At 42.9% G+C, this 17,937-nt stretch overlaps 1 protein-coding gene across 1 annotated transcript in view; it reads left to right on the top strand.

The window, feature by feature from the left end:
- The first annotated feature begins 9,526 nt into the window (after positions 1-9,526).
- The window catches only part of LOC126095346 (myrosinase 1-like), a 62,422-nt gene continuing 54,011 nt past the window's right edge, over positions 9,527-17,937 (top strand). Inside the window, exons 1-2 of the mRNA XM_049910150.1 lie at positions 9,527-9,662; positions 16,930-17,063. Of these exons, the coding sequence (XP_049766107.1) occupies positions 9,527-9,662; positions 16,930-17,063 (270 nt within the window). The remainder of the gene's footprint in view (positions 9,663-16,929; positions 17,064-17,937) is intronic.

Here is a 17,937-nt window from a genome sequence, read left to right as displayed (position 1 = left end):
AACAGATCAATTACGTCTCAAAATCGTCGCAGCTTCTTCCAATAATCTCAAAACCTTAAAAAAATTCTCTGCTCATTTCAATTGTGTCATCTACCTCAAACATACTTCAAAAATCACGATCCCTTACCAAATACCCCATCCAAAGCTCTCATAGTATCATAATGGTTCCAAAAAAATATGAACACTTTACAAAGTACAGACAAAATACAATTTTGTAACTGTGAATTCACTGACGTAGTAAAAAAATGTTTGTTTCTCTTAAATGAATTGTGTAATTCTGTGTTAGAAAATTATGGTACCAATGTGTAAATTTGTATAAGCAAATATCATATTAGCTAGGGCTTCTAGCACCTGCCACACGCTTAGTACACAAAGTAAACGTGTACCCCCTGAGGATTAATGTAATTATATCCTCAGGTGTTACAGATTACAGCAATGGAATGAAATGTATCACCGAAAACCTTCTTTGTATCTTTGTAATTCAAAAATCTATAAAAACAAAGATTTTAAGTACAAAAACTAATCACTCAAATGTGTGTCCTGTAGCGCTAAACTTGCCTCTTGCTGTAAGATAATTCTCTCGAAGTGTCATAGTTATCGTCCTCCATAAGCAAAGTTCTGCAGAAGTCAATGTACTTACCTCATCATAAAGAAAAGTGAAATGCTTTGCGTATAGATATCGTAGTTATTACGCTTATTGCTGTAATGAAGAAAGTACTGTACTGTAACATATTGTTGTGCTACGGAAAAGGCTGTCTCATTGTAGCTATACCACAAAGTTACTACTAAAAAATGTTTTACTTTCCAGAATAATACAGAAAAACTGTGCAGGTATAAAAGCGATACACCGCAAAAGCAACAATGTAAATTGTGTCACAGATTAGTAGCGTCGTGATATAATCGTGTAGCTGTCAAATAACCACTGTGTCATCTGGTATCTCTCAGAAAGTACTTTAAATCCAGAATGTATATTTAAGTAATCCAAAATGTTGCATTAAAATCTCATTAGCAGTACCGGTATATGTTCCAAGTATGTAAGCCTTATATTCATTACGTAATCATGCAACGAATAAGGAAGAATGTAGACACAATAACACCATGTCGTCCGTTCACTACAAAAATGCATTCGTAATTACTGTCTAAATAAGTTCCCTAGGTTCTTGACTGGATAGTTAACTTTAAAACGTTATTGCATGTTAACAGTTCCTAAGTGTGACAAAGCGTACTAGTTATGTGCAGTGAAAAATTTTATGGCAAAGACTAATTTAAAAATAAGATTATCTCTCAATAAACAGTTTTACATGTGAAATGTAGTGCAGTCCTTTACTCTTCCTAGTACGCAGAGTTTCACCTTCAGTGCAAATATCGTGTGGTATACATCAGATTCTGTAAGGTCCACTGTAAATCAGAAAGAATTTGTGACTCAAGTGTTTCTTCTTATGTGACAATGAATGAGCTTTAATGAGAACTTTCTGACCAATATATAGCTTCTTTGCATTTGCTTTACCGTGTAGTTTTCCCCTTTTGTCTGCAGCAGAATTTATATTTTTAATAGCCAAATCAGTTATGCCTTTGTGACGAAGTTTACGTGTATTCAGAAAAGGTACAAGCTCTCTGATTCTGTTCGGTGATTCATCATTCTTCAGTACAAGAATAGGTGGTAAACCAGTGGAGTCATGAGGCATTTCACTCAGCACATTTTGAAATAAGTGTAAATATCTGTCCCTATACTGATGCTTTCTGTGACAATAAAGTCTACAAAGCTTATTGATTTCTTTCATAATCCGTTCAGACGGGTTACAAGGGTTACAATGTGGTGAGTACAATGAAATAAAAACAGGTTTGATTTTATGATTCCGAAGCATGTATGACCAAACAGCAGATCTGAATTGCGGTCCATTATCTGAAATGACTTTACTAACGCGTCCAATTTCACATAAGAAATTTTTAACAAAGGCCTTGGATACAGACCGTCCAGTGGCTTTTCATAACGGTGTGAAAGAAACAAATTTTGAAGTAAGTTCAACAGTGACTAGAAAGTACGAAAATCCATTCGATGGTCTGACAAGGGGTCCCAAGAGATCAACAGCAGCAAATTCTTTTAATTTAGAAGGAATAATAGGAAACAATGGAGCACGGTGTGGGATGGTAGATGGTTTAGCTTTTTGACAAAGTTTACAAACAGACAAGACTCTTCGAATTCTCTTTTACATATTGTTAAAATAACAAGTCGTCCGAAGAATATGATAACATTTTCTCGGACCAAAATGTGCGTAGCTGAAATTAATGTACCAGATGAGCTTATTAACAAAATCTTCAGGAATGCAAAGTACCCATAGGTTGTCGTCAACAGTGCAGCGTTTGAAGAGTGTGTTGTTTCTAACCAGATAATAATGCCGAATCTGTGTACGTGTCTTTTCATGCCATTCACTTTTGATGTCTTTCCAAGTCGTATCTTTATCTTGTTCATGAGCAAAGTCCTTTAAAGATCTGATGATGAAATTTTCAAAGGCGACTTTCTAAATGTAAAGAATACTGAAATTTTTCTCGAGGTTGCCTTCTGTGTTATTTTTCTCAAGCCCAGCTGGTGCGCGTGACAATGTGTCCGCAACATTGTTCTCCTTGCCGAGAATGTAGACTATTGTGAAGTGGAATTCTTGCAGAAACAATGCCCATCGTTTTAACCTGTCATTTAATTTTGAAGATATAAGAAATTGTAATGCACGATGAGCACTGTATACTTTTACATCCTTACCAGAAAGAAAGAAACAGAATTTGGCAAATGCCCAAACGATAGCTAAAGCTTCTAACTCAGTAACGGAATAATTTTTTTTTAGATTTTATTAGCACTCGGCTAGCAAAAGCAATGGTTTTCTGAACAGTAGTGTAATTTTCTATGGCTTCTTGAAATAAATGAGCACCAAGACCGACTTTAGAAGAATCCATGCTAATGCAGAAATCTTATGACAGATCTGGATGAGCTAGTATTGGCGCGTTAAATAGCGATTCTTTCAAAGAATTGAATTCCAACTGTGTCTGTTCGTCCCAGTTCCAAATAGTATTTTTTCCAGTGAGAGAACAAAGTTTTCGTGTAACTTGAATTTGCATATTCAGAAAACGAAGGTAAAAATTTACGAGACCTAGAAAACTGCGGACTTGTTTTTATGTGGATGCAACTGGAATGGCTCTGATTGCTTCTAACTTTTCAGGATCCAGCTGAATGCCTTCAGAAGAAATAATGTGTCCCAAGAACTTCACCTTTGTCCTACCGAATTCAGACTTTTCCAAGCTGACTGTAATTCCAGATTCTGCAAAAATACTTACCCTAACACACTGTTGACGATGCGATTATGTTGTTCCCATGAGGCTTCTGCTATTAGGATATCGTCCACATATAAGGTGATGTGACGTTTTAAGAACTCAGGTAATATGGAATTTAACCCGCGAATGAATGCTGCCGAAGAAATGTTCAAACCAAAAGGAAGTTTCCAAAACTGATAACAAACGCCGAAACAAAGAAAAGTTGTGTATTTTCTACATTCTGGATGAAGTTCGGTCTGATAAAAGCTGGATCTGAGATCAATGGAAGACAACACTTTTACACCATTAAAATTTTGAAGAAGTTCTTCCAACGTTTGCGGCCTGTCTTTTTCAGGAATGATGATAGTATTGATTTGTCTTGAATCTAGGACAAGCCTGAGCGATCAATTTTTCTTCTCAGCAACATGTAATGGATTGTTGTATGAGCTTACTGCAGGCTCAATAATGCCCTCATCAAGCATAGATTGTATTTCTGTTCTAACACGGTCCCTTTAATGTGCCGGAATTACGTATGGTCTAACACAAAATTTAGTATGCTCACGAACACGAAATTGGAATTGAAATCCCTTGATTGTTCCTGTTTTGTGAGTAAAAACTGTGGAATGTGTTTGTAAAATCTCAAAAAGGTCCTGCCTATCAGTGTCATTACAATACTCAATTGTTTGAATTTTATTCTGAATTAACTCATTATTCAAATGCGCCATCGATATCATTCCTGTCAGAACTTGCAGAGTGATTCTTAGTGTCAAGTTCCGTCGAAAATTTCGAACTGTTGTCCAACAGGAGGTAAAGCCGATTAATTTCTTCGTCATGGTTTGAGAGCCAATCTTCAAATTTGAAAGCTATTGACATACCTTCCTTCTCTAAACTTATTTCAGCATCGTGAAAGTTTAAGATTACTTTGTATTCATTCAAAAAGTCTACTCCCAATATAATTTCCGTCAACAATAATGGAACAATAAGAAAGTTCAAATATTGCACCTTTTAATTTAATCTTACATAACGGAAGTGTGGGACAATAGTTCGATTTGTTGCATTTGCTAAAGGCTGTTTCACTAATTACTGAAATGGGACTGCCAGAGTCAAGTATTGCCGTAAATTTTACATCATTTACTGTAATGTGAATTACAGGATATGCAATGTTGTTCTGTTTTACGTTGTGTTCCTGGAGTAAGATGTCCCTAATGTCTTCCGTTTTTACGTAATTACTAGCCAAGGCAGCTACGTCGTCAGCTTCATAAGTACGTTTTGTGGCTGCCAGTGGTATGAGTCATTGCCTACTGTTTCTTTGTTGGCGCTCATCGTTATTGGAATTAGGAGACCTAAGTTCTACAAATTCACCTTGTCGAGAGGGCCCTGCCCTGTTTGAATCCCACCAGTTCTGATGAAATTCTGGTTTGTCGTTATGTTTATATCGTCTGTCGTCATGTCGGTAGTTTCAATAATTTCTTTCTTGTCGGTCATGTGGTGGAGAATTTCTCCCAGAATCGTAACTGCACGGTGGACTGTTGCATCTGAAGTTATTCTGTCTCCCTTGATAATAATTATGTTGGTTGTTTCTCTGATTATCTCTGTTATTACCATGGAGAGTTGATCTTTCCCAGTAATTGTTATTACTCTGCCAATGGTTGTCATATGGGTGGTGTCTGTTTTGGTCACGATTTGCGTTGTAAGAATACCCTTGGCGTGTCCAGTTATGGTTTCTGTCTTCATGGAATTGTGGCGGATGTGAGCTGTAATGATTGTTTTCCTGTTTTCGCATCCCGTGACTGTCTGTGTTAATTTCTAATTCTTGTAAGAGCCGAAAAGCTTCGATGTCGTCTTTGCAATGTCCTGCCAAAATAATATGTCTTAAATGTTCAGGCAATTTGATTAAGCAAATGCGGATGAGTTCTGAGGGGCTGTATGGGTTTGACAGGTACGGATTCTTGTGCAACATGTCTTCAAAATATTTGACAAGGTTGGAAAATTCAGATTGTTCAAAGTGTTTCATCATTATGATGCTATGTTTTACTCAGTCTTGAGTAGCTTGAGACCAATATGCTGAGAGGAAGGCATGACAAAATTCTCCTTCACTGTGACAATCATGAATGACCGATCGCATTCTTATAGCTGGTTCATTCTCAAGTAGCCACACATAAATTCTAACCTGTGCTCAAATGACCAGTTGGGAAAAAAATTGAGAGAATTGATGAAGCCATGCTTGTGGATGAATATCGTTGCCGGAATTCTTAAATGTTTTGAATTTACGTGCAGTAATAACCAGTTTATAGTCAAAATCATCATGTCGGCGAGTCGCATGTCGGTCATTGTTACGTCGTGTCGGCGGTTTCATCTCAAAATTCGGTGCACCTTGCCAATTTCTTTCATAATTTCCGAAATGACCTGTGTTATTATTTTGTGGCTTTTCCGTATTTCTATGTCCCTCTTCCCATATTGGAGCGCGAGTGTCCTCTGAAATATGTAATTCTTGTATTACTTGTGCCAACTGATCTTGTACTTCCCGGATTCTTCTTTTGTGTTGCATATTAATTTGATTTTGATTTTGTTTAAATTTCTTAATTTGTTCAGATCGTCATCTGCCTTTGTAGATAAGTTTGTGAATTGATCCGAAAGTTTGGCTACTTTCTCCGATAGTGAACTGATTTCCTCAGTGTGTTTTTCTGATCCAAGTTTCAGAGTGTCCATTTGAGTTGAAAGCATTTCTACTGTGTCCTTTAAGTTTTCCTGAGTTTTTGGAAGTTGCGTAACCGAATCGGTACATGCAACTGATTCAATTTTAGCTTGCAAGATGTCGTGATTTTCATGAACAATAGTTTGCAGCTCTTTTATGGCTGCTTCGTGATTCTGTAATGCATTTTTATGACGCGAAAAAACAGGTTGAAAATGCTCACAAATTTGTGTTTTTACGTCATTGCAGACTTTTTGACATTTAGATTCAATTTTAAGTAACTCTGCAGTTAAATCTTCACGCGTTTGTTCAAGCGTTTGTTCCATTGAGTCTAACTTTTGTAGCTGTTGCTGTGTTTGTCTCTGGTGTTGTTCCATTGTGTCTAACTTTTGAAGCAGTTGGCCCATTTGTTTCTGATTTTGTTCAAGCGTTGTGTCTAACTTTTGAAGCCTTTGTCCCATTTGTTGCATTAGTTGTAATAACAGTGCTCTGGTGTCTGAAACATGTTCCTCAGTGCTATTCGGCAGTGCATTTGAACCGGCAATATTCGCATTTTGAAAAACAGAAAATGTGTCTTGACAGAATTGAAAAAATGGTGAGGACGCAATACCTGAATCTACAGTATTTGCGAGATTGTGTCCTGTCATTTCGGACTGCTGAGGCGAGCTGTTGCCGACCGATCAATCGATAATGCTTCCCTGTTCACTAATTGTTTCAGGTGTCTACACCATTATTTGCCGCCTGGTCCATTTCCCTATGCACAATTACCAAATTACTATGTTGAAAATTAGTTAATTCATTACATGGTGGCGCTAAAACACTACTATCATCTTCACTGTCTTTTCTCAATTTACTTTGGATCCTTGTATTACGTTTTTCACACGCTATAATTGTCACAATATTTCACACGATAACACAGAAAAGCACAATTTGAAGAGTAAAATCAAGAAAACACATTAGCATAGCACTGAAAATAATATCTAGTTAATTGCAAGCGCAGCTGCAAAATACTTGGTGTAAATCTATATGCATGCGACAACTGTTTTACTGTACAACAATGAAAAACTACAACTAGAAAGGAAATTCTCTCTACAATTATGTGCTAGCAATGAACAATAGCTACACTAATTACACAAACTACAAGAAAAAATCAGAAGATTCCAGTGAGGTATCTTGGCAGGGTCACCATATGAAACATCCCCTTAAAGCCGGCCGGAGTGGCCGTGCGGTTCTAGGCGCTTCATTCTGGAACTGCGTGACCACTACAGTCGCAGGTTCGAATCCTGCCTCGGGCATGGACGTGTGTGATGTCCTTAGGTTAGTTAGGTTTAAGTAGTTCTAAGTTCTAGGGGACTGATGACCGCAGATGTTAAGTCCCATATGCTCAGAGCCATTTGAACCATTTTGAACCATCTCCTTAAAAAATTTATAAATGACAGTGCTGGAAAAATTCTTACGTTATTTGATTTTCAAACAACTGAGCAAAACTGAGCTTACTCAGATATTTCTAAAGAATGGCCCTGCCTAACAATAAGCTATACCTTTCATGAATCACTTACCTCACAAAAATCTTCATTATTCGAACTTCTGCAATACAACGATCGCCAATACTGCCAGCTACATAAAGATTCTAACTACTGAAGGCACTAACTACTGATAGGCATAGTTAGCAAATGAAAGGTTTTGATGGAGAACAAATAATGTATTTACCTTAACAATGTGCAAAAGTCATCATATATATATCAGTTCATGTTATCCTGTATTACAAATTTACTCTTTCTGATGGACAGACGTCCAGATCGTCTGTTCTCAAAATTCTGCCATCTCTCTCCCTACATCCACCACTGCTGGCGGCTCACATCCAACTGCGCAACGCTACGCATTGTTTACATCCAACTGCCCAACACTACAATAGCAAATATTCCAACAATGAAAACCAGCCACAGACTGCACACAGCACAGTCAGTGATTTTCATACAGAGCGCTATGTGGCGTTACGAACATAAAAACGTAAACAGCCTACTTACAATATACAATGGCAAGAACGCCATGAGCTAATGGAGCGTACTTGAATTGTGTAGTCAACGAGTAACTCACAACAGTGCTACAGTGTTGATACAAAGCAGAGCAATGGCAACGATAAGCAAACAAAAATTGCATTACATCAACAACAACAGTTGCCGAAGTTGACATTTCTTCAGAAAGGAAAGGAATTTGGCAGCGTGAGAAAGAAGTGGCAGATGGAATGTTAGCATTTCTGCGAGATGAGTTAGTAGAATATGTGGTTTTTACACGCTCGATTCTGTGGATAATGTCCATTAGGAATACAATAATGATGATGTGTGCTTAAACAGTGAAAGTGATATTGAAACATGTCTAGTCGTGTAGTTTATCATCCTTGTCGGATAGGGAGCCATAAATCTGGTGCGATACCATCTGACAACTTCCTTTGTAATTCATAGCAGTCGATAAATAAGGCTCCGAGGAGTTGTATACCTTCTAACGGCGAGGTCAGAGCCTCTCCCATTAGTCAAAGCGCTGGGTATTCCCGTCTCCACCATCGTTGCATTGATCAATTCACGGGGCAGGACTACGTACTTCCACGATTTCTGCACCTTCTCTGCGCTGATCTCTTCTTCCTCGACTGCCTCAGTCATCTAGTTGATATGGAGACGCCAAAGATCATTGAGGAGTCTTTCCACGCCACCTATCACCGTTCTTGCAGGGTGGATGCCTCGCACACCAGTTTCAGTTGTGGACAGTATACTGCTTCACCTCGAAGTGGGTTTGTACAGACATGCTAAGAAAAAATTAAAAATTAAATTTTTAGGTACAATCTTGAGGTCTTTAGAGGGCAAAATCTGTTTAAGATAAAGAGACGGATTTTGCCCAGGGCTGTTCAGTTGTATATTAGGAAAGGTAATCATGGAATGGGGGAAAAGAACGGAAGAAGGAATTAAAAATAGCGCAATCTGGACGAAAGGATGTAATCTGAGAACTGGTTGTTTGAGTTTTGTAAAAGATTTTGCCATCTTAGCTGACCTTAGAGACGGTGAGCAATGCAGATAAATATCGTACAAGAGAGAGCTTTAAAAGCAGACACATATATATTTTGAAAAAACAGTATATGGCAGATGGGAAGATGGCATCTAAACACACGGAAACTGAGTACAGAAGAATGGCTACAAATATCTAGGAAAAATAATGCAGCTGAATGCGCTGGATGATCTTTAAGTTGCATCGTGACATTCATATTACTGATAAAATCTTTGCCAGTGGAGAAGTTTTGACCAATCAGTACTGCTGATATGTCAACGTACTTTCCCATGTTCGTAAATGATAACTCAAACTAAAGATGAAACTTTTTTTATGCCTACCGGAAATGGCTATTACACAAGTGATTCGGTTTGGTCGAGTTATCATCAGTGAATCACTTAATCTGTTAAGTGCTGAGTAATGTTACGAAGTACTTTACAACCTGTATGTGTATATATATCAGCTGGGTTGTCTGCCTGACATTACCGACTTTACGAGATGCTGCAGCTGACCGTGTTGGCTGGCCTGATCGCTGTTGCCGGCGCCCAGACGGCAGTCAACCGGTTCCCGGATGGTTTCCTTCTCGGGGCCGCCACTGCTGCCTTCCAGATCGAAGGAGCGTGGAATGAGGATGGTGAGTATAAATTAACATCTGTGTAAGAGTCTTCTTAATCGTCAGGTGTTTTAAATATGAAAGATGCTGGCAGATTAAAACTGTGTGCCGGACCGAGACTCGAAGTCGGGACCTTTGACTTCAGCGGGCAGGTGCTCTATCGAATATTTTTTCTTTTTGTCTGCCGAATTTTTTTCCGTAGACCTCTTCCACCTCAGGTGTTGGCCCCTAACGCCCTTACTACCCCTACAATCTATCTAACGCACAAACAAAAACAATACCTAGTGCCACCGCCGCTTTCACCCTAAAAACTAAGTAGGGCAGATGTATGCCACCCCATCGGACTCCGTCTACCAACGAAAAAGAAATACGCCTTCTATAGTTTTGTAAAAAAAAGAGGAATGAAAGAAATGGTACCACGATTAATTTTATTTTATTATATTAACTATTTTAAAATCTTCTTCCATGGGTGTCCAGATCGTCTTCTCGTTCATCGAGAGTGAAACACCCTACAATTACCATTGATCTCTCTCATTAGTCCACCCTGTGCTATATCTTCAATCTCACACCCTGTAGCCGGCCGTGGTGGCCGAGCAGGTCTAGGTGCTTCAGTCTGGAACCGCGCGATTGCTACGGTCGCAGGTTCGAATCCTGCCTCGGGCACGGATGTGTGTGATGTCCTTAGGTTAGTTAGGTTTAAAGAGTTCTAAGTCCTAGGGGACTGATGACCTTAGATGTTAAGTCCCATAGTCCTCAGAGCCGTTTGAACCATATGAAAAGCCTGTGCATCCCATTGCTCTGAAGGGCGCATAAACAACGGACCCAAGTAATTAGCAAAGAGCGTAACATTCGACTCTTTGCGCCATAAAACCATGCAGTTACTCTTTAAATAGTGCCTGGTGAAAAGTTGTTGTGATGCCTCGTGTAAGGAGGAAAAATGCGTACCATCACGTTTCCCACTTTCATAAAGGTCGGATTGTAGCCTATCGCGATTGCGGTTTATCGTTAGCAGAATATGGAATCGGTGGGTTCAGGAGGGTAATACGGAACGCCGTGCTGGATCCCAACGGCCTCGTGTCACTAGCAGTCGAGATGACAGGTATTTTATCCGCATGGCTGTAACGTATCGTGCAGCCACGTCTCGATCCCTGAGTCAACAGATGGGGACGTTAGAAAGACAACAACCACCTGCACGAACAGTTCGACGACGTTCGCAGTACCATGGACTATCGCCTCGGAGACTATGGCTGCGGTTACCCTTGACGCTGCATCACAGACAGGAGCGCCTGCAATGGTATACTCAACGACGAACCTGGGTGCACGAATGGCAAAACGTCATTTTTTTTTCGGATGAATCCAGGTTCTGTTTACAGCATCATGATGGTCGCATCCGTGTTTGGCGACATTGGAAGCGCGTATTCGTCATCGCCATACTGGCATATCACCCTGCGTGATGGTATGGTGTGCCATTGGTTACACGTCTGGGTCACCTCTTGTTCGCATTGACGGCACTTTGAACAGTGGACGTTACATTTCACATGTGTTACGACCCGTGGCTCTACCCTTCATTCGATCCCTGCGAAACCCAACATTTCAGCAAGATAATGCACGACCGCATGTTGTAGGTCCTGTACGGGCCTTTCTGGATACAGAAAATGTTCGACTGTTGCCCTGGCCAGCACATTCTCCAGATCTCTCACCAACTGAAAACGTCTGGTCAATGGTGGCCGAGCAATTGGCTCGTCACAATACGCCAGTCACTACTCTTGATGAAGTGTGGTATCGTGTTGAAGCTGCATGGGCAGCTGTACCTGAACACGCCATCCAAGCTCTGTTTCACTCAATGCCCAGGCGTATCAAGGCCTTTATTATGGCCAGAGGTGGTTGTTCTGTGTACTGATTTCTCAGGATCTATGCACCCAAACTGCGTGAAAATGTAATCACATGTCAGTTCTAGTATAATATATTTGTCCAATGAATACCCGTTTATCATCTACATTTCTTCTTGGTGTAGCAGTTTTAGTGGCCAGTAGTTTAATTTTGCAACGCCCTCACTAGGAATGTATGACAGCGCCATACCTTTAACGCACACCGTGGCGTCATGTAGAGTGGCAGGGTAGTATGTGACGTCAGGATACATCAGTTCTGTGGACTGCACGGACTGAGTCGTCCGTCGGAGCAACAATGGCAGCATGCGACGTCTGAGGAGCCTACAGTCCAGAGCCGTATCACGAACGAAGCGGTGCATGTCAAGTGTCGACAGCTGAGCGTCGGGGCAGAGAGGGTCCTGGGCAAAGTGCGTAGTGTGGGGAAGTTTCCAGTCGTTATCACACCCCCACCGTGGTAAGGAAAGGCGTGTGTATGTCACTCCACACTCGCTTCCAGCCAACCGCCGGATGTCGCCGGTTAGTCAGCGAGCAGTGCCCATTGAAAGTAGTCTTAGACGGCCGCCGATTGACCTACTCAAGCACGACTCACGACCCTTCTCACAGCTTTACTTCCGCCAGTACTTCGTCTCCTACTTTCCAAACTTCTCAGATTTCCTGTGAAACTTGCAAGACAGTCACTCACGGAAGAAAGGATTTTGAGGAGACATGGCTTAGACATAGTCTGAAGGATGTTTCCGGAATGAAATTTTCACTCTACAGCGGAGTGTGCGTGAACTTCCTGCCACTGACACGCATATGAGTTTATCACTTCAGACAGCTGCCAATATGTCTCACGCCGTTTGCGCTTTCGCACATTAGTGTAGTGGACTGTATGTAAGGTATGGAAGATCGCAGAAAGGCCCACGCTGGACAAGTCACGTATGTATAACATAATGAGAGAACAAGATTTTTTGTACACTTTTAATGTTCCAGTCTGAGCAAGATTTATGTGGTGTACGTACACTGATGAGCAAAACGCTTATGAGCACGTGCTTAATTGACTGTTTGTCCGTCTTTGGACCGAAATACATGACTGATTATGCGTATCACGGAACCGACAGTTCGTTGGTAAGCTTGTGCAGGTATGTGGTGTTGTGGTTGGTAGGAGAGCCAACACCGTGTTACTAGAGGAGGCCGAAAGGCACGCGTTTTAGCTCACGCAGGCTGGCGTGACGTCTGGAACAGGACAAGGAAATTAGAATTTAGAAAAACGGACGTAGCTGGTGGAATACTTAACTTTAATCCATTAGTGATGAACGTCGGTCTTGACGGTACATGATTCACAGTATCAATAGTAACTGATAATGGCGCCTTGCTAGGTCGTAGCAAATGACGTAGCTGAAGGCTATGCTAAACTATCGTCTCGGCAAATGAGAACGTAAGTAGGCGGTGAACTATCGCTGGCAAAGTCGGCTGTACAACTGGGGCGAGTGCTAGGAAGTCTCTCTAGACCTGCCGTGTGGCGGCTCTCGGTCTGCAATCACTGATAGTGGCGACACGCGGGTCCGACGTATACTACCGGACCGCGGCCGATTTAAAGGCTACCACCTAGCAAGTGTGGTGTCTGGCGGTGACACCACATGTGGCATTATATGTCTAAGCAAAAGACATGTAATTGGGGTAAATAACGGGGCCGCTAATTTGCTTACGCGTGACGGGGTCCGATAGCGAAGAGGCATTTGGTCGCCGAGACGTCAACGTGACTTCACTATAATGCTCCCCAAACCATTGTAGCATGGTTCTGGCTCCGAGACACGGACAATTACACTGCTAAATGATGACACTGCCTTAGGGGAAACATCAAGCATGAAGGGATGAGGGCGCTTTGCAGTTGCCAGCGTTCCTTCGATTACTACCTCTAGTTCCATGCAAGTACACGAGAATGTCTCCCTTAGCACAATACTGCTGCCACCAACCTGCGTCCGTGGTGCGCTGCACTTTTCGAGCCGTAGTTCACCTCGATGACGGCGTTTGTGGAGACGGTCATCGACCTAGTGTAGCAAAATACACTCCTGGAAATTGAAGTAAGAACACCGTGAATTCATTGTCCCAGGAAGGGGAAACTTTATTGACACATTCCTGGGGTCAGATACATCACATGATCACACTGGCAGAACCACAGGCACATAGACACAGGCAACAGAGCATGCACAATGTCGGCACAAGTACAGTGTATATCCACCTTTCGCAGCAATGCAGGCTGCTATTCTCCCATGGAGACGATCGTAGAGATGCTGGATGCAGTCCTGTGGAACGGCTTGCCATGCCATTTATACCTGGCGCCTCAGTTGGACCAGCGCTCGTGCTGGACGTGCAGACCGCGTGAGACGACGCTTCATCCAGTCCCAAACATGCTCAATGGGGGACAGATCCGGAGATCTTGCTGGCCAGGGTAGTTGACTTACACCTTCTAGAGCACGTTGGGTGGCACGGGATACATGCGGACGTGCATTGTCCTGTTGGAACAGCAAGTTCCCTTGCCGGTCTAGGAATGGTAGAACGATGGGTTCGATGACGGTTTGGATGTACCGTGCACTATTCAGTGTCCCCTCGACGATCACCAGTGGTGTACGGCCAGTGTAGGAGATCGCTCCCCACACCATGATGCCGGGTGTTGGCCCTGTGTGCCTCGGTCGTATGCAGTCCTGATTGTGGCGCTCACCTGCACGGCGCCAAACACGCATACGACCATCATTGGCACCAAGGCAGAAGCGACTCTCATCGATGAAGACGACACGTCTCCATTCGTCCCTCCATTCACGCCTGTCGCGACACCACTGAAGGCGGGCTGCACGATGTTGGGGCGTGAGCGGAAGACGGCCTAACGGTGTGCGGGACCGTAGCCCAGCTTCATGGAGACGGTCGCGAATGGTCCTCGCCGATACCCCAGGAGCAACAGTGTCCCTAATTTGCTGGGAAGTGGCGGTGCGGTCCCCTACGGCACTGCGTAGGATCCTACGGTCTTGGCGTGCATCCGTGCGTCGCTGCGGTCCGGTCCCAGGTCGACGGGCACGTGCACCTTGCGCCGACCACTGGCGACAACATCGATGTACTGTGGAGACCTCACGCCCCACGTGTTGAGCAATTCGGCGGTACGTCCACCCGGCCTCCCGCATGCCCACTATACGCCCTCGCTCAAAGTCCGTCAACTGCACATACTGTTCACGTCCACGCTGTCGCGGCATGCTACCAGTGTTAAAGACTGCGATGGAGCTCCGTATGCCACGGCAAACTGGCTGACACTGACGGCGGCGGTGCACAAATGCTGCGCAGCTAGCGCCATTCGACGGCCAACACCGCGGTTCCAGGTGTGTCCGCTGTGCCGTGCGTGTGATCTTTGCTTGTACAGCCCTCTCGCAGTGTCCGGAGCAAGTATGGTGGGTCTGACACACCGGTGTCAATGTGTTCTTTTTTCCATTTGCAGGAGTGTATGATTCAGCCACAGAACCGACACGTTTCCATTGATTGACGGTCTAGTTCTGATCGTCCCGTGCTCACCGTAATCGTAATTGCCGATGCTGTGTCGACATGTGAACACGGAGGGGTGGTCAGCTGCGGAACTCCATGGTCAACGATGTACGACGAACGATGTGCTCCAAAACACTTGTGCGTGCGCCAGCATTGCGCTCTTTCTGCAGGGCTGCCACAGATCACCATCTGTCCTACGTTACAGAGAAGACAAGTCCCCTAACTCCGCGTTCTGTGGAGAGTCGTGGACGTCCAACCATTTAGCGCCTAGAGGGGGTTCCCTGTCCTTCTACCTCTTTCCACGACAGCAGCACGACAGCATTTGACCAGCTTCGCCATTTTCAAGATGTTCGTTCACAGGCTCTGTGTAACAATAACCTGATACCTCAAATGTTTTTTATTCCAGTCTGTGATCACAATATCAATTCATCTGACGATGGCCGGTTTCAGTCAGTAATGACCATCATCAGATCTTTTTTACACCATGTCTGAGGATGGTCATTACTGACTGAAACCAGTCATCGTCTAAAGAATTGATATTGTGATCAAAGACTGGAATAAAAAAAAAATTTTTGGACAGTATTCGATCACTGTTCCAATATGCGACTATGTCGCAGCTGGTGGAAACTGATCTCTGTCAAACTCACTTATCTCAGTGAATTTCCACGTTTTCAGCCCATAACTTCGCTAGGGTTGTCTCCCGTCCGTGTCTGCTCCGCTTACACAGTTTTGCTATCGCGCCACGTGCTTACAACGCCACCAGGCGGTAACCAGCATCGCTGGACAGTGGTCATCTTTTGGCCTACCAGTGTACGTGATTGTGCACTGCAGTATTGTAACTGTAACAGGGTGATTTTGTATGATTTCTGTACTGGAAATGCAATTCCTAACAGTGGTAGATACTACGAAAGCCCGCACAGGCTTTGAATTCTGCAGCCAACAGCAACTGTCAACTGAAAATGATAGCGTTAAAGGCTTACACGAAGACTGTGCTGATGTGTTCAGCATCGTTACGCACCCCTAGAAGTAGAGTTGTATTCTGCATAAAATCCAGTGTTTTATTCCTGATACCTGAAGCATGAGAGTGGCGGCTGACATCGGAGGTTGGAAATTAAGCGCCGTGGACAGTTGCAAATTACTGTTAGTTGTGCTAAAATATAATATGCTGTATATAAGACGACTAATAGACCATTTTCCTCGACTGCGAGCTCGTTTGCCACCTCGTTCCCCCTCTGAGACACACGCTGGCTGCAGTATTCGATTTCCATTCGACAGGGTTTGAGCCGATTATTCTTCTTTCAGAAATTTGTTTTCTCTTTTTCTTATCACTCATTTCTTGGTCTCTTTCTTACTGCTGTCTTCCGCAGAAAACTTCGCTAATACCTCTGCTCTCAAGCAAATGTTCCTCATTTTCTTCTGCTCTGTGTCCATCTACTTTCTCAGTCAGGTGACAGGTGTGGTAGCGAAATGGTGGCGAGACTGGTCTCCTTCTCTAGCGAATACAGAGTTTCCTCTGAGTGAGGCGACATTTCAGTCACGTGCTGATATCCTAATGTTGCCTAGGCGTCGTTCGTGGGGCGTCCGTTGGCCTGTGAAGGTCTTTGGTTCATACTTTGAGGTATCTTGGCGGCCGTCTGACGATAAATTCCTGTACTAATGAATCGTGTGAGAGGCGTGGGGTATCAATGGTTGTCCATTGCAGCATGGACTCAGGTTCCTACAGCGGAGTGGAACAGAACAGTAGCATCATTACCAAGAGCCTCCATTAGAAACTCTCTTTGTAAAACTGCTTTCCACTTAACTATACCGTAGAAATGACATATATCATAGCAATTGTTCTTTCGCTCACAAGTCTACTACAGTTCGTGAAATTATAATTCGTTTGTACGCAGGCAAGGGTGAGAGCATCTGGGACCGCATGCTCCACGAACACCCGGAGTACGGCACGAATGGCGACAATGGCGACGTGGCCTGCGACTCGTACCATAAATATCAGGAGGACGTGCAGATGCTGAAGGCGATCAACGTGAGTACTCGCTGTTACATAAATGTGGTATTCAGTGAATCTACATTGTCAGTGTCGCGGTAAGCCGTGGCACAATTTGTTGATCTTCTCCCTACATACCAGAACGTAATTCCCTCATACAGTATTTAAGCAATTTAGCAACAACGTGTCTATCCTACTTGGTGAATGATTCCTGCTGCCATGGTAGAATACATACAAGATAATGAGTTTAAACCGATGTATCTCCTTTAGGCGTAATTACACCCTTTGTTCATTTATCTAGAGTAAAAGTAACTTACTGATACCGCGTAAAGATTGCGTGCAGTACTTTAAATGCAATCTGCTCAACAAGTATCACAAAACTGCTGATATTGCGACGGTAAACTAATCTTACCTACCATTTACGATAAATACTTGAACAGGTGATATTGTGATATTAACTCTTCCTGAAAGTTTAAAGTTCACGAAATCTGATCATTTATTCTATCTTTTGTTACTCACGAATTAAGATAACAAAGATACCTAATCGTTTAACGGGGATACTGTGAACAAGACAACGGTTCAAAAATGGTTTAAATGGCTCTGAGCACTATGGGACTTAACTTCTGAGGTCATCAGTCCCCTAGAACTTAGAAGTACTTAAACCTAACTAACCTAAGGACATCACACACTTCCATGCCCGAGGCAGGATTTTAACCTGCGACCGTAGCGGTCACGCGGTTCCAGACTGTAGCGCCTAGAACCGCTCGGCTACTCCGGCCCGCAAGACAACGGTCAAATTCAGAGATATCGTTGATAGATTTCAGAATTCCTATTTGCATTTTCTATTTATTTTATATATTTTTTTCTTCCACTAAATTATTTTCTATCTTGTTAATAACTTTTACCTACAGTC

The sequence above is a fragment of the Schistocerca cancellata genome, chromosome 8, assembly GCF_023864275.1.
Source record: "Schistocerca cancellata isolate TAMUIC-IGC-003103 chromosome 8, iqSchCanc2.1, whole genome shotgun sequence".
Classification (NCBI taxonomy): domain Eukaryota; kingdom Metazoa; phylum Arthropoda; class Insecta; order Orthoptera; family Acrididae; genus Schistocerca; species Schistocerca cancellata.
This window is presented reverse-complemented; position numbering and strand designations above follow the sequence as displayed.